Here is a 17,285-nt window from a genome sequence, read left to right as displayed (position 1 = left end):
CTCTCTCTCTCCTCCCCCACCCTCTCTCCTCCTCCTCCTCCCCCCCACCCTCTCTCTCTCTCCTCCCCCCACCCTCTCTCTCTCCTCCCCCACCCTCTCTCTCTCCTCCCCCCACCCTCTCTCTCTCCTCCCCCACCCCTCTCTCTCTCCTCCCCCACCCTCTCTCTCTCCTCCCCCACCCCTCTCTCTCTCCTCCCCCCACCCTCTCTCTCTCCTCCCCCACCCTCTCCCCCTCTCCCTCCCCCACCCTCCCTCTCTCCTCCCCTCCCCCACCCTCCCTCTCTCCCTCCTTCCCCCCTCCCCCTTCCCCCCCTCCCCCTTCCCCCCTCCCCCTTCCCCCCTCCCCCTTCCCCCCTCCCCCTTCCCCCCCCTCCCCCTTCCCCCCTCCCCCTTCCCCCCTCCCCCTTCCCCCCCTCCCCCTTCCCCCCTCCCCCTTCCCCCCTCCGCCCTTCCCCCCTCCCCCTTCCCCCCCCTCCCTCCCCCTTCCCCCCTCCCCCTTCCCCCCTCCCCCTTCCCCCCTCCCCCCTTCCCCCCTCCCCCTTCCCCCCTCCCCCTTCCCCCCCTCCCCTTCCCCCCTCCCCCTTCCCCCCTCCCCCTTCCCCCCTCCCCTTCCCCTTCCCCCCCTTCCCTTCCCCCCCTTCCCTTCCCCCCCTTCCCTTCCCCCCCTTCCCTTCCCCCCTTCCTTCCCCCCCCTTCCCTTCCCCCCCTTCCCTTCCCCCCCTTCCCTTCCCCCCCTTCCTTCCCCCCCCTTCCCTTCCCCCCCTTCCCTTCCCCCCCCTTCCCTTCCCCCCCCCTTCCCTTCCCCCCCCTTCCCTTCCCCCCCTTCCCTTCCCCCCCCTTCCCTTCCCCCCCTTCCCTTCCCCCCCTTCCCTTCCCCCCCTTCCCTTCCCCCCCCTTCCTTCCCCCCCTTCCCTTCCCCCCCTTCCCTTCCCCCCCCTTCCCTTCCCCCCCTTCCCTTCCCCCCCTTCCCTTCCCCCCCTTCCCTTCCCCCCCTTCCCTTCCCCCCCTTCCCTTCCCCCCCCTTCCCTTCCCCCCTCCCTTCCCCCCCCTTCCTTCCCCCCCTTCCCTCCCCTCCCCCCTTCCCCCTTCCCCCTCCCCCTTCCCCCTCCCCCTCCCCTCCCCCCTCCCCCTTCCCCCTCCCCTCCCCCTTCCCCCTCCCCCTTCCCCCTCCCCCTTCCCCCTCCCCTCCCCCTCCCCTCCCCCTTCCCCCTCCCCCTTCCCCCTCCCCTTCCCCTCCCCCTTCCCCCTCCCCTCCCCCTCCCCCTTCCCCCTCCCCTTCCCCTCCCCCTTCCCCCTCCCCTCCTCCACCCCCTCCCCCCTCCACCACCCCCCTTCCCTCCTCCTTCCCCCCCCCCTCCTCCCCTCCCTTCCCCCCCCTCCCCTCGCGCCCCACCTCCCCTCCCGCCCCACCTTCCCCCCAGTCACGCTCTCTCTTCCCCCGTCACTCTCTCTCTCTTCCCCCCCAGTCGCTCTCTCTCTCTCTTCCCCCCCCCAGTCGCTCTCTCTCTCTCTTCCCCCCCCAGTCGCTCTCTCTCTCTCTTCCCCCCCCCAGTCGCTCTCTCTCTCTCTTCCCCCCCCAGTCGCTCTCTCTCTCTCTTCCCCCCCCCCCAGTCGCTCTCTCTCTCTCTTCCCCCCCCCCCAGTCGCTCTCTCTCTCTCTTCCCCCCCCCCAGTCGCTCTCTCTCTCTCTTCCCCCCCCCAGTCGCGCTCTCTCTCTCTTCCCCCCCAGTCGCTCTCTCTCTCTCTTCCCCCCCAGTCGCGCTCTCCTCTCTCTTCACCCCCCCCAGTCGCTCTCTCTCTCCCCCCCCAGTCGCTCTCTCTCTCCCCCCCCCAGTCGCTCTCTCTCTCTTCCCCCCCCAGTCGCTCTCTCTCTTCCCCCCCCCCCCCAGTCGCGCGCTCTCTCTTCCCCCCCAGTCGCTCTCTCTCTCTCTTCCCCCCCAGTCGCTCTCTCTCTCTCTTCCCCCCCCAGTCGCTCTCTCTCTCTTCCCCCCAGTCGCTCTCTCTCTCTTCCCCCCAGTCGCTCTCTCTCTCTTCCCCCCCAGTCGCTCTCTCTCTCTTCCCCCCCAGTCGCTCTCTCTCTCTTCCCCCCAGTCGCTCTCTCTCTCTTCCCCCCCAGTCGCTCTCTCTCTCTTCCCCCCCAGTCGCTCTCTCTCTCTTCCCCCCAGTCGCTCTCTCTCTCTTCCCCCCCAGTCGCTCTCTCTCTCTTCCCCCCCAGTCGCTCTCTCTCTCTTCCCCCCCAGTCGCTCTCTCTCTCTTCCCCCCCAGTCGCTCTCTCTCTCTTCCCCCCCAGTCGCTCTCTCTCTCTTCCCCCCCAGTCGCTCTCTCTCTCTTCCCCCCCCAGTCGCTCTCTCTCTCTTCCCCCCCAGTCGCTCTCTCTCTCTTCCCCCCCAGTCGCTCTCTCTCTCTTCCCCCCCAGTCGCTCTCTCTCTCTTCCCCCCCAGTCGCTCTCTCTCTCTTCCCCCCCAGTCGCTCTCTCTCTCTTCCCCCCCAGTCGCTCTCTCTCTCTCTTCCCCCCCAGTCGCTCTCTCTCTCTTCCCCCCCAGTCGCTCTCTCTCTCTTCCCCCCCAGTCGCTCTCTCTCTCTTCCCCCCCAGTCGCTCTCTCTCTCTTCCCCCCCAGTCGCTCTCTCTCTCTTCCCCCCCCAGTCGCTCTCTCTCTCTTCCCCCCCAGTCGCTCTCTCTCTCTTCCCCCCAGTCGCTCTCTCTCTCTTCCCCCCAGTCGCTCTCTCTCTCTTCCCCCCCCAGTCGCTCTCTCTCTCTTCCCCCCCAGTCGCTCTCTCTCTCTTCCCCCCCAGTCGCTCTCTCTCTCTTCCCCCCCAGTCGCTCTCTCTCTCTTCCCCCCCAGTCGCTCTCTCTCTCTTCCCCCCCAGTCGCTCTCTCTCTCTTCCCCCCCCAGTCGCTCTCTCTCTCTTCCCCCCCAGTCGCTCTCTCTCTCTTCCCCCCCAGTCGCTCTCTCTCTCTTCCCCCCCAGTCGCTCTCTCTCTCTTCCCCCCAGTCGCTCTCTCTCTCTTCCCCCCCAGTCGCTCTCTCTCTCTTCCCCCCCAGTCGCTCTCTCTCTCTTCCCCCCCAGTCGCTCTCTCTCTCTTCCCCCCCAGTCGCTCTCTCTCTCTTCCCCCCCAGTCGCTCTCTCTCTCTTCCCCCCCCAGTCGCTCTCTCTCTCTTCCCCCCCAGTCGCTCTCTCTCTCTTCCCCCCCAGTCGCTCTCTCTCTCTTCCCCCCCAGTCGCTCTCTCTCTCTTCCCCCCCAGTCGCTCTCTCTCTCTTCCCCCCCAGTCGCTCTCTCTCTCTTCCCCCCCAGTCGCTCTCTCTCTCTTCCCCCCCAGTCGCTCTCTCTCTCTTCCCCCCCAGTCGCTCTCTCTCTCTTCCCCCCCAGTCGCTCTCTCTCTCTTCCCCCCCAGTCGCTCTCTCTCTCTTCCCCCCCAGTCGCTCTCTCTCTCTTCCCCCCCAGTCGCTCTCTCTCTCTTCCCCCCCAGTCGCTCTCTCTCTCTTCCCCCCCAGTCGCTCTCTCTCTCTTCCCCCCCAGTCGCTCTCTCTCTCTTCCCCCCCAGTCGCTCTCTCTCTCTTCCCCCCCAGTCGCTCTCTCTCTCTTCCCCCCCAGTCGCTCTCTCTCTCTTCCCCCCCAGTCGCTCTCTCTCTCTTCCCCCCCAGTCGCTCTCTCTCTCTTCCCCCCCAGTCGCTCTCTCTCTCTTCCCCCCCAGTCGCTCTCTCTCTCTTCCCCCCCAGTCGCTCTCTCTCTCTTCCCCCCCAGTCGCTCTCTCTCTCTTCCCCCCCAGTCGCTCTCTCTCTCTTCCCCCCCAGTCGCTCTCTCTCTCTTCCCCCCCCAGTCGCTCTCTCTCTCTTCCCCCCCCAGTCGCTCTCTCTCTCTTCCCCCCCAGTCGCTCTCTCTCTCTTCCCCCCCAGTCGCTCTCTCTCTCTTCCCCCCCAGTCGCTCTCTCTCTCTTCCCCCCCAGTCGCTCTCTCTCTCTTCCCCCCCCAGTCGCTCTCTCTCTCTTCCCCCCCAGTCGCTCTCTCTCTCTTCCCCCCCAGTCGCTCTCTCTCTCTTCCCCCCCAGTCGCTCTCTCTCTCTTCCCCCCAGTCGCTCTCTCTCTCTTCCCCCCCAGTCGCTCTCTCTCTCTTCCCCCCCAGTCGCTCTCTCTCTCTTCCCCCCCAGTCGCTCTCTCTCTCTTCCCCCCAGTCGCTCTCTCTCTTCCCCCCCAGTCGCTCTCTCTCTCTTCCCCCCCAGTCGCTCTCTCTCTCTTCCCCCCCAGTCGCTCTCTCTCTCTTCCCCCCCAGTCGCTCTCTCTCTCTTCCCCCCCAGTCGCTCTCTCTCTCTTCCCCCCCAGTCGCTCTCTCTCTCTTCCCCCCCAGTCGCTCTCTCTCTCTTCCCCCCCAGTCGCTCTCTCTCTCTTCCCCCCCAGTCGCTCTCTCTCTCTTCCCCCCCAGTCGCTCTCTCTCTCTTCCCCCCCAGTCGCTCTCTCTCTCTTCCCCCCCAGTCGCTCTCTCTCTCTTCCCCCCCAGTCGCTCTCTCTCTCTTCCCCCCCAGTCGCTCTCTCTCTCTTCCCCCCCAGTCGCTCTCTCTCTCTTCCCCCCCAGTCGCTCTCTCTCTCTTCCCCCCCAGTCGCTCTCTCTCTCTTCCCCCCAGTCGCTCTCTCTCTCTTCCCCCCCAGTCGCTCTCTCTCTCTTCCCCCCCAGTCGCTCTCTCTCTCTTCCCCCCCAGTCGCTCTCTCTCTCTTCCCCCCCCAGTCGCTCTCTCTCTCTCTTCCCCCCCCAGTCGCTCTCTCTCTCTTCCCCCCCCCCCAGTCGCTCTCTCTCTCTTCCCCCCCCAGTCGCTCTCTCTCTCTTCCCCCCCCCAGTCGCTCTCTCTCTCTTCCCCCCCCCAGTCGCTCTCTCTCTCTTCCCCCCCCAGTCGCTCTCTCTCTCTTCCCCCCCCAGTCGCTCTCTCTCTCTTCCCCCCCCAGTCGCTCTCTCTCTCTTCCCCCCCCAGTCGCTCTCTCTCTCTTCCCCCCCAGTCGCTCTCTCTCTCTTCCCCCCCAGTCGCTCTCTCTCTCTTCCCCCCCAGTCGCTCTCTCTCTCTTCCCCCCCAGTCGCTCTCTCTCTCTTCCCCCCCAGTCGCTCTCTCTCTCTTCCCCCCCCAGTCGCTCTCTCTCTCTTCCCCCCCAGTCGCTCTCTCTCTCTTCCCCCCCCCAGTCGCTCTCTCTCTCTTCCCCCCCCCCCAGTCGCTCTCTCTTCCCCCCCCAGTCGCGCTCTCTCTCTCTTCCCCCCCCCCCAGTCGTTCTCTCTCTCTTCCCCCCCAGTCGCTCTCTCTCTCTTCCCCCCCAGTCGCTCTCTCTCTCTTCCCCCCCAGTCGCTCTCTCTCTCTTCCCCCCCAGTCGCTCTCTCTCTCTTCCCCCCCAGTCGCTCTCTCTCTCTTCCCCCCCAGTCGCTCTCTCTCTCTTCCCCCCCAGTCGCTCTCTCTCTCTTCCCCCCCAGTCGCTCTCTCTCTCTTCCCCCCCAGTCGCTCTCTCTCTCTTCCCCCCCAGTCGCTCTCTCTCTCTTCCCCCCCAGTCGCTCTCTCTCTCTTCCCCCCCAGTCGCTCTCTCTCTCTTCCCCCCCAGTCGCTCTCTCTCTCTTCCCCCCCAGTCGCTCTCTCTCTCTTCCCCCCCCCGTCGCTCTCTCTCTCTTCCCCCCCAGTCGCTCTCTCTCTCTTCCCCCCCAGTCGCTCTCTCTCTCTTCCCCCCCAGTCGCTCTCTCTCTCTTCCCCCCCAGTCGCTCTCTCTCTCTTCCCCCCCAGTCGCTCTCTCTCTCTTCCCCCCCAGTCGCTCTCTCTCTCTTCCCCCCCAGTCGCTCTCTCTCTCTTCCCCCCCCAGTCGCTCTCTCTCTTCCCCCCCAGTCGCTCTCTCTCTCTTCCCCCCCAGTCGCTCTCTCTCTCTTCCCCCCCAGTCGCTCTCTCTCTCTTCCCCCCCAGTCGCTCTCTCTTCCCCCCCAGTCGCTCTCTCTCTCTCTTCCCCCCCAGTCGCTCTCTCTCTCTTCCCCCCCCGTCGCTCTCTCTCTCTTCCCCCCCAGTCGCTCTCTCTCTCTTCCCCCCCAGTCGCTCTCTCTCTCTTCCCCCCCAGTCGCTCTCTCTCTCTTCCCCCCCAGTCGCTCTCTCTCTCTTCCCCCCCAGTCGCTCTCTCTCTCTTCCCCCCCAGTCGCTCTCTCTCTCTTCCCCCCCAGTCGCTCTCTCTCTCTTCCCCCCCAGTCGCTCTCTCTCTCTTCCCCCCCAGTCGCTCTCTCTCTCTTCCCCCCCCCAGTCGCTCTCTCTCTCTTCCCCCCAGTCGCTCTCTCTCTCTTCCCCCCCAGTCGCTCTCTCTCTCTTCCCCCCCAGTCGCTCTCTCTCTCTTCCCCCCCAGTCGCTCTCTCTCTCTTCCCCCCCAGTCGCTCTCTCTCTCTTCCCCCCCAGTCGCTCTCTCTCTCTTCCCCCCCAGTCGCTCTCTCTCTCTTCCCCCCCAGTCGCTCTCTCTCTTCCCCCCCAGTCGCGCTCTCTCTCTCTTCCCCCCCAGTCGCGCTCTCTCTCTCTTCCCCCCCAGTCGCGCTCTCTCTCTCTTCCCCCCCCAGTCGCGCTCTCTCTCTCTTCCCCCCCAGTCGCGCTCTCTCTCTTCCCCCCCCAGTCGCGCTCTCTCTCTTCCCCCCCAGTCGCGCGCTCTCTCTCTTCCCCCCCAGTCGCGCTCTCTCTCTCTTCCCCCCCAGTCGCGCTCTCTCTCTCTTCCCCCCCAGTCGCGCTCTCTCTCTCTTCCCCCCCAGTCGCGCTCTCTCTCTCTTCCCCCCAGTCGCGCTCTCTCTCTCTTCCCCCCCAGTCGCGCTCTCTCTCTCTTCCCCCCCAGTCGCGCTCTCTCTCTCTTCCCCCCCAGTCGCGCTCTCTCTCTCTTCCCCCCCAGTCGCGCTCTCTCTCTCTTCCCCCCCAGTCGCGCTCTCTCTCTCTTCCCCCCCAGTCGCGCTCTCTCTTCCCCCCCAGTCGCGCTCTCTCTTCCCCCCCAGTCGCGCTCTCTCTCTCTCTTCCCCCCCAGTCGCGCTCTCTCTCTCTTCCCCCCCCACCCCAGTCGCTCTCTCTCTCTTCCCCCCCCCCCCCCAGTCGCTCTCTCTCTCTTCCCCCCCAGTCGCTCTCTCTCTCTTCCCCCCCAGTCGCTCTCTCTCTCTTCCCCCCCAGTCGCTCTCTCTCTCTTCCCCCCCAGTCGCTCTCTCTCTCTTCCCCCCCAGTCGCTCTCTCTCTCTTCCCCCCCCCCAGTCGCTCTCTCTCTCTTCCCCCCCCCCCCCAGTCGCTCTCTCTCTCTCGCTCTCGCTCTCTCTCTCTTCCAACAACAACATGCCCTCAAAAGACCCTCGGCACCGCCGGGCACTTTAGCAAGTATATATATATATCTGTACCATCTTACCTACATGCGTGACACCAGGCTGGGTGTGATGTGATACCCTTAACACTGAAAACTCCACACAGAGCACCACCTGTAGGTGTAACAGATACTGCAGGTACTATGATGGGTTTTGCCCATCGGAGCAAGCTTCAGATGAAAGCTTTTGATGAAATCCATGACCCACATACCAAATTTAATATATACTTGATATAGGCTAGCAAATTTCCTTAATACTTACTGAACCATGTTGATGTGGCTGAATCTTTTCCAGGTTTATGGGGATTGGTTAACAATGCTGGAATCGCAGAATTCGGTGAAGTGGAATGGAACACTGTCCAACGCTATCAGCGATTAGCTGATGTAAATCTGTGGGGAAGCATCAGGATGACCATAGCATTCACCCCACTAATTCGAAAATCCCAAGGTTGGTTTAATAATTGTGTCTGTCTTTGTTTCAAGCTTGGGTGCTGGGAGATTGTTTCCCCTGGCAGCAGAGTCTAGAACCAGGGCTCACAGTATCAGGATAAGGGGTCGGCCATTTAGGACTGAGATGAGGAGACACTTCTTCACTCAGAGGGTGTGAATTCTTTATCCCAATCACTGAGTATATTCAAGACAGAGATCGATAGATTTTTGGACACTAAGGGAATCAAAGGATATGGGGATCGGGTGGGAAAGTGGCGTTGAGGTAGAAGATCTACCATGATCTTATTGAATGGCGGAGCAGGCTCGAGGGGCCATATGGCCTACTCCTATTTCTTAAGTTCTTAAAGACGTAAGGGGCGACAATCTGATTGATGGCTTTTGCTGCAATGGAGAAAATTAGTGTTTACGGTTATGTCTTTTTTGGGCGCTGCTAATCCCAATGCCTGAATTCTGTTGTACGTTTAAAATGGTAGTAAATCTTTGTGCTTATGGACTAAAACTCTAATTAAGTCAATTACTGGGGGAAGATCCAATTTAGTATTAATCATTTTTTGTTGTATACTCTACCAAAGTTAAAAGCCACAGACCTGAATCTACACTACTAGGTTTAAAGGACCCTGCGATTAAGTGAAGCAAATGTACATGCAGCTGCAGCCACTCTTTTATCAGAGGAAGAACAGGATGAAAGGGAATGCTGCAGGTCAAAAGAAGATGTTAGGATGTAAAAATTGGACCTTGTAGCGCCCTTTTTATGGGCGTAAAATGGGCACAACAAGGGCTAATTTCAGGGACCAATGTAGGGCGCCCAAAGGACACCTAAAAGATGTCCAACCTGATACTGGGTTTGTCCATGTTTCTGACGGTCACCTAAAACAGGCATTAGGCCCCATACATATTTAAACGAGGGTCTACCCATTGAAAATAGCAGTTTACATCATTTTCTTGGCGTGCTGCTAGTCTCCAGCTGGAGTTATGGTGGGAGACTGGTAGAATCCATGCAAAGTTTCAGGGCCGGAGTTTCACAGATCCACTCTGGAGTCTGCAAACATTCTGCAATACAGTGGTACAGATGAACTGCCAAGCTGGGAACATGCTGCCAAAGACATTCTTCTAGTACCATTTGGAGTTCAAAACTAAAAAACTTGAAAAAAAACCTAAAAGGGCCTAGATTTTCCTTTGTGGTAAGTATGCCACTGTAAGGGGGTGGGACTTACGATGCTTGATAAATGTGCCACTGAGCTTGGAGAGTTTTCTTGGGTCAGCCTAGCTTTGATTTTATGGCAGGCTAGCAACAGAGATTCTGCCTGTCCCAGGGAGCCTTTTGAGGGTGGGGCGGGGGGGAGGATAGTGGAAAATCCCATGTGCTGTAGGACTCTGGTGTTTGCAGCAGCTTAAAGGGGATGTTTTCCTTCAGAGCAGCCTCTGCACCGAGCGACTTCTCCTCCTTGGTGATTTCAACCTCCATCTCAATTCACCATGCTCTCTCTCCTCTGAGTTCACTGACCTCCTATCCTCCCACAATCTCTCCCTCAATGTGAACACCCCAACCCATATTCATGGCCACCCCCTTGACCTTACCATCTCTCCTGGCCTCACTACTCCCACCGTGTCAATCGAAGATAAGGCCACCTCTGACCACTTCCTTGTATCGTTCTCCACCCACATCCCCCTTCCCCCACCCAACACTACTTCCTTCTGTGTCCGCCCCTGGAAAAAACTCTCTCCCAACTCACAGCTGCACTTACGAAATCCCAATTGTTCAGCCTTTGGCCCTCCATTCACCATGACAGCTGCAGATACTGATTTGCTCAACCATACCCTCACCACCACCTTTGATGCCCTGGTCCCTATTAAACAATTATTCTCTCTCACCCTGGCCGTTCCCCCAGTAGAGCCCACATCTTCGCTCCCTCAAGTTCAAGGGACGCAGACTTGAATGGATATGGCGGACAACTGGTTTAGCCATTCACCGTCACATCTGGCTGGACCACATAAAGCATTATCGGGTCCTACTCTTGTCTGCCAAAACCGCTCATAATTCCAGGATCATTCTGGAATGCAAAGATAAACTCCCGCTAATATTTTCTACTGCTAACCGTCTTCTTAAACCCCTCTTCCCTGTCTCTTCCACACTCCCCTCCAACAACAAGTACGAGGAGCTCATGGACTTCTTTGTCTATAAGAACATAAGAAATAGGAGCAAGAGTAGGCCATTTGGCCGCTCGAGCCTGCTCCGCCATTTAATAAGATCATGACTGATTTTCTACCTCAACTCCACTTTTCTGTACTATCCCCATATCCCTTGATTCCCTGAACATCCAAAAATCTATCGATCTCTGTCTTGAATATACTCAACGACTGAGTCTCCACAGCCCTCTGGGGTAGAGAAATCCAAAGATCACCACCCTCTGAGTGAAGAAAGTTCTCCTCATCTCAGACTTAAATGGCCGACCCCTTATTCTGAGACTGTGACCCCCTGGTTCTAGACTCCCCAGCCAGGGGAAACATCCTCCCTGCATCTACCCTGTCAAGCCCTGTAAGAATTTTGTATGTTTCAATGAGTTCACCTCTCATTCTTCTAAACTTTAGAGACTTTAGGCCTAGTCTACTCAATCTCTCCTCATAGGACAATCCCCCCATCCCAGGAACCAGTCTGGTGAACCTTTGTTGCACTCCCTCTATGGTAAGTATATCCTTCCTTAGGTAAGGAGACTAAAACTGTACACAATACTCCAGGTCTCACCAGGACCCTATATAATTGCAATAAGAAGTCTTTACTCTTATACTCAAATCCTCTTGTAATAAAGGCCAACACATAATTTGCTTTCTATAGTAATCTGGGATGTTATGATTAAGGTTATCCACCAGGTGGTGCTGTAGCCAATGCTGCTACTAAGGTCAGAGGTTTGCTTCCTGCTTAGGTCAGCACAAGGCGGAATGCCAGGATGCTGATGCAGGCTGTCTGTATGTGTTTCCCAGTTGTTAATAAAGTACTCGTGTTAATTCTACAATATCGCCTCTTTGAGTCCTTGTTCCACTTAATGGATTTATCACATTTGGCGACGAGGTAAAAAGGAACTTGGATTAAGAAGAGAAGTCTGCCAGGACGTTTTAAACAACAAAATCACAAGCTAAAGTTAGCTACCAGTTGGAAGAGAGCATGGCTGCCATGGTAGGAACAGTTTCCGCTTTTGATATTCAAGCACAAACCTGGGAAGAATACTGTGAAGTGTTGGGTTATTTTTTCGAAGCAAATGAAATAAATGATGCCAGAAAAAGGAAAGCCATTCTGCTTAGTTCAGTGGGAAGCCAAACCTACAGTTTGATGAAAAACCTGCTCAGTCCTGAACAGCCTGGAGACAAATCATTTGTTGAATTAGTGGCTTTGCTAAAATAACATTTCAACCCTAAGCCTAGTGAGATTGTACAGCGGTTCAAGTTTAATTCAAGGAACAGGAAAGAGGAAGAGAGCGTAATGGACTATGTAGCGGTGTTGCGTAAATTAGCACACGATTGCAATTATGGGAACAACCTGAAGGAAATGCTGTGACATAGGCTAGTTTGCGGAATTATGGACGACCAAATGCAGCGTAGATTATTATCCGAGACTGGACTTACGAAAAAGCATTGGAACTTGCTCAAGCCATAGAGACAGCGAACCGAGATGTAAAAGAAATACAGGGTTCAGACAGGGCTAATGCTACGCAAGTTGCAGGTCAGGTTGTTGTGCACAAGTTGAACATGCGTCAGAAACCACAACGTGAGCATGTGAAGGCATGTTATAGATGCAAGGGCGATCACCTGGCGAGTGAATGCCGGTTTCTGGAGGAAAAGTGCTACAAGTGTGGGAAACAAGGACACATAAAACGAGCTTGCAGGGCGAAATCACCTGTGGAGGAATCCAAACCAAAAGGAGGAGGACAGCAAAACCAAGGGAGAGAAGTGAAAAAACATGGAGCACACCACATCAGCGGGGAAGCTGAGGAAGAAGAGGACATGTTCATAATGTATAGCATGTTAGAGAACATTTCAAAAGTGGCTCCTATCACATTGCAATTGACAGTAAATGACACTAAGGTGAACTCTGAAGTGGATACAGGGTGCGGCGTGACCATAATGAACAAGGCAGAGTGCTCAAAATTGTGGAACCGTGCAAAAGTTCCAGAGTTAAAGCCTTGCTCCCTGCATCTTAAAACATATACAGGTGAACGAGTAGCGACATTAGGTGCAGCTAATGTAACTGTGCAACACAGGGACACAGTGGAACAGCTACCTGTAGTTATAGTATCGGGTACCGGACCAAACCTGTTAGGTCGGGGCTGGATAAAAGAACTTAAATTAGACTGGGGAGCAGTACATCAAATAGATGCGGGCAAACAGTTGAGTTTGCAAGAAGTGTTGAGTGAACATGAGAGTGTGTTCAAGGAGGAACTTGGCACATTTAATGGCCCCCCAGCTAAGATTTATGTATGTAAGAAGTCACACAACACCAGGTTATAGTCCAACAGCTTTATTTGAAATCACAAGCTTTCGGAGCGCTGCTCCTTCGTCAGGTGACTTCACCTGACGAAGGAGCAGCGCTCCGAAAGCTTGTGATTTCAAATAAAGCTGTTGGACTATAACCTGGTGTTGTGTGACTTCTTACATTTGTCCACCCCAGTCCAACACCGCGCATCTCCACACCAAGATTTATGTAGACAAGGAGGCACCGCCAAGGTTTTTTAAACAACAACCTGTACCTTATGCCATGAAGCCAAAGGTAGAGGCTGAGCTTGACTGTCTATTGAGAGAGAACATACTGGAGCCAGTGAAATGTTCGGAATGGGCAGCTCCCATAGTACCTGTTTTAAAACCGGACAATTCGGTAAGAATCTGTGGGGACTATAAATTGACTGTCAATCAGGTGTCCAAACTAGAGCAGTATCCTATTCCCAAAACAGAGGATCTCTTTGCAAACCTGGCTGGAGGAAAGAAATTCACAAAGTTGGATATGAGTCATGCCTACTTGCAGATTACACTGGATGACAAATCAATGAAGTATGTCACCATAAATACACACAGGGGCTTGTTTACATATAACCGCTTACCGTTTAGTGTCTCATCTAGTCCAGCTATCTTCCAGAGGACAATCAAAGGTGTACTGCAAGGGATTCCACATGTTTCCATCTATCTGGATGACATTCTGGTGACTGGAAGAACCGACCAGGAGCATCTGAGCACTCAGAGAGGTACTACAGAGATTGGAGAGGGCAGGGTTCTGGCTCAAGAGGAGTAAGTGCACTTTCCTGGGGAATGAGGCAGTGTTCCTGGGACACAGAGTGGATGCCACCGGGCTCCATCCACTCAAGGAGAAGGTACAAGCACTGCAGGATGCCCCTGCTCCTACAAATGTGGCTGAGTTAAAAGCTTACCTGGGACTGCTGAACTATTATAACAGGTTTTTACCAAACTTGTCAACTGTTAGCACCTCTTCACAAACTACTGTGCAAGGAGACGCAGTGGGGAGAGGAGCAGGGGGTTTCATTTGAACAGTCCAAGAAACTGATGCTGTCGTCGGATGTGCTGGTTCACTACAATGCAGAGAAAGACATCATTCTCTCTTGTGACGCTTCACCTTACGGGGTGGGGGCAGTTCTTTCACACTGCATGGAAGATGGAACTGAAAGACCAATAGGGTTTATGTCCCGAGTAACACCAGCGGAAAAAAACTATTCCCAGTTAGACAAAGAGGGGTTAGCAGTAATGTTTGGGTTACAGAGGTTCCACAAGTACATATATGGCAGGAAGTTCACCATATACACCGATCATAAACCTCTTCTCTCTCTTTTCAATGAAATGAAAGCAGTTCCACAGATGGTGTCACCCCGGATCCAGAGGTGGGCAGTGACGTTGAGGGCATATGAGTATGTCATCGTCTACAAGGCGGGCAAGTACCATGGGAACACAGATGCCTTGAGCCGTCTTCCACTGCCAGGCACACCTATCCGTGCAGCTCCAGAGGACAGAGTTTTGATGTTGGAGGACACTGACACGGCACTTGTGACTACAGAGCAAGTAAGAACATGGACAGGTAAAGATCCAGTACTGTCTAGAGTTTGAGAATATGTGGTGAGGGGATGGCCACAGCATCCGGAAGGGGCTGACTTCACACCCTACAGTGTCAGGAAAACAGAGCTGAGTGTGCAGGATGGTTGCGTGTTGTGGGGAGCACGAGTGATTATTCCACAGCCAGCACGACAGTCTATCCTAGAGCAACTACATCAGTGTCATCCTGGAGTCTCGCGTATGAAAGCCTTGGCTAGGAGTTACTTGTGGCGGCCAAAGCTAGATGAGGAGATAGAAAATCTAGTCAAGACATGCAGCACTTGTCAGGAACACCGGAAGGCACCAGCAGCGGCTCCTCTCCACCCCTGGGAGTGGCCGGATAAACCATGGAGAAGATTGCACTTAGATTATGCGGGTATGGATGGATGGATGTTTATCCTGTAAATTCTGCTTCCGCCACTACTACTATAGACTGCCTGCGTCAGAGCTTCAGTAATCAAGGGCTACCGGAGATCGTGGTGAGTGACAATGCCACTTGTTTTGTGAGTACAGAGTCAAAAGTGTTCTTGAGGAAAAATGGCATAGTGCAGGTGACCTCGGCTCCATATCATCCGTCCTCAAATGGACTTGCGGAGAGAGCCGTACAAACATTTAAGGAGATGATGAAAAAAAGTGCAGAAGGGAGTTTAGCAGCCAAAGTGTCACGGGTTCTGTTCAGCTACAGAATAACACCTCAATCTACCACAGGACTCTCTCCTGCTGAGATGTTATTAGGTCGTAGACTACGCTCCACTCTTGACCTTGTCCACCCAGACCTGAAAAGGGAAAACAGACAAAACAAACAAAAAGAGAACCATGACAAAAGAGCAAAGAGCCGAAGTTTTGGAGAAGGAGATGCGATCCTTACCAGGAATTTTAGTTATGGACCAAAGTGGATTCCTGGCTTCATAGACTCAATGACAGGTCCAGTATCGTCCAAGGTCATGTTGGGAGATGGTAGGGTAGTACGCAGACATGTAGATCAGATACTTCCCAGACAAGGGGAAATTGAAATGAAGGTTCCAGATGCAATGACTGAAGACAGGGTTGCCCCCAGTTATCCAAGTGCATCTGTGGTGCCACCACCAGGGACAGAGATAATTCCACAGGAACCTATCTGTCAAGAGGAAACCATCGTTGCAGAGTCAGATACTCTGAGCACTGCTCAGGAGCAGCTGATGGCTTCACCACAAACAAGCAGGGACTTTACTGTTAGACGTTCACAAAGGACTCGCAAGCCACCAGAGAGATTGATACTGAACTGTTAGATTCATCAAGTATGGAACATGATGAATGGAGACTCCTTATGTGACCCTCAGGAATGGTTGTTTGTTAAGAAATTCATACTGAAATCTTAAGGGGGGAGGGATATAGTAATCTGGGATGTTATGATTAAGGTTATCCACCGGGTGGTGCTGTAGCCAATGCTGCTACTAAGGTCAGGGGTTTGCTTCCTGCTTAGGTCAGCACAAGGCGGAATGCCAGGATGCTGATGCAGGCTGTCTGTATGTGTTTCCCAGTTGTTTATAAAGTACTCGTGTTAATTCTACGATATCGCCTCTTTGAGTCCTTGTTCCACTTAATGGATTTATCACACTTTCCTAATTGCTTGCTGTACCTACATGTTAACTTTCAGTGATTTGTGTACAAGGACACCCAGGTCCCTCTGAACACCAACATTTCCCAATACTCTGCTTTTCTATTTTTCCTAGCAAAGTGGATAACTTCACATTTCTCCACATTATATTCCATTCGCCATGTGGTCACTAAGACTGAGACCATCCGATCAGCTGCCTCTGCCACTTCCCTTCCTTTCCCTAGCCCACTGGGCCAAACTTCCTCTAAGGTTCATCCCTTGCCCTAGATCTGAACTCGCATCTTTCTCCCGTTTCTCTCCGATCTCCCCTCTTGACCTCTCCACGCTTATCCTGCCCATGAGACCCACCTCCTGCTCCCTCGACCCTATTCCCACTAAACTACTGACCACCGAACTTCCTTTTCTGGTCCCCATGTTAGCTGACATTGTTAACGGTTCTCTCTCCTCAGGTACTGTCTCCCCTCTTCAAATCTGCCGTCATCACCCCTCTCCTCAAAAAACCAACCCTTGACCCCTCCGTCCTTGCAAACTACCATCCCATCTCCAATCTCCCTTTCCTCTCCAAAGTCCTTGAATGTGTTGTCGCCTCCCAAATCCGTGCCCATCTTTCCCACAACTCCATGTTTGAATCCTTCCAATCTGGTTACGCCCCTGCCACAGTACCGAAACGGCTCTTATCAAAGTCACAAAGGACATCCTTTGTGACTGTGACAAAGGTAAACTATCCCTCCTCGTCCTTCTTGACCTGCCTGCAGCCTTTGACACTGTTGATCACTCCATCCTCCTCCAACGCTTCACCATCGTCCAGCTGGGTGGGACTGCACTCGCCTGGTTCCATTCCTATCTTTCTAATCATAGCCAGAAAATCACCTGCAATGGCTTCTCTCCCCACTCCTGCATCATTACCTCTGGTGTCCCCCAAGGATCTACCCTTGGCCCCCTCCTATTTCTCATCTACATGTTGCCCCTAGGCGACATCATCCGAAAACACGGCGTCATTTTCCACATGTACGCTGATGACACCCAGCTCTACCTCAGCACCACTTCTCTCGACCCCTCCAAATTGTCAGACTGCTTGTCCGACATCCAGTACTGGATGAGCAGAAATTTTCCCCAATTAAATATTGAGAAGATCAAAGCCATTAGGCCCCACCACAAACTCCGCTCTCTAGCCACCGACTCCATCCCTCTCCCTAGCATCTGCCTGAGGCTGAACCAGACTGTTCTCAACCTTGGCGTCATATTTGACCCTGAAATGAGCTTCCGACCACATATCTGTGGCGTAACTAAGACCGCCAATTTCCACCTCCGTAACATCGCCTGTCTCCGCTCCTGCATCAGTTTATCTGCTGCTGAAACCCTCATCCATGCATTTGTTATCTCTAGACTTGACTATTCCAATGCACTCCTGGCTGGCCTCCCACATTCTACCCTACATAAACTTGAGGTGATTCAAAACTCAGCTGCCTGTGTCCTAACTCGCACCAAGTCCCGTTCACCCATCACCCCTATGCTCGCTGACCTACATTGGCTCCCGGTTAAGCAATGCCTTGATTTCAAAATTATCATCCTTGTTTTCAAATCCCTCCATGGCCTCGCCCCTCCCTATCTCTGTAATCTCCTTCAGTCCCACAACACCCCCAAGATATCTGCGCTCCTCTAATTCTACCCTCTTGAGCATCCCTGATTATAATCGCTCAACCATTGGTGGCTGTGCCTTCAGCTGCTTAGGCCCTAAGCTCTGGAACTCCCTCCCTAAACCTCTCCGCCTCTCTTTCTCCTTTAAGACGCTCCTTAAAACTTACCTCTTTGACCAAGCTTTTGGTCATCTGCCCTC

General features: G+C 55.0%; 1 protein-coding gene across 1 annotated transcript in view; it reads left to right on the top strand.

The window, feature by feature from the left end:
• LOC147121439 (D-beta-hydroxybutyrate dehydrogenase, mitochondrial-like) overlaps positions 1-17,285 on the top strand; it is a 496,438-nt gene that overhangs the window by 464,706 nt on the left and 14,447 nt on the right. The window contains exon 2 of the mRNA XM_085981685.1: positions 7,613-7,765. Within this exon, the coding sequence (XP_085837811.1) occupies positions 7,613-7,765 (153 nt within the window). The remainder of the gene's footprint in view (positions 1-7,612; positions 7,766-17,285) is intronic.

Source organism: Somniosus microcephalus, chromosome 3, assembly GCF_052327205.1.
Source record: "Somniosus microcephalus isolate GS21.2 chromosome 3, FLI_Smic_1.0, whole genome shotgun sequence".
NCBI lineage: Eukaryota > Metazoa > Chordata > Chondrichthyes > Squaliformes > Somniosidae > Somniosus > Somniosus microcephalus.
This window is presented reverse-complemented; position numbering and strand designations above follow the sequence as displayed.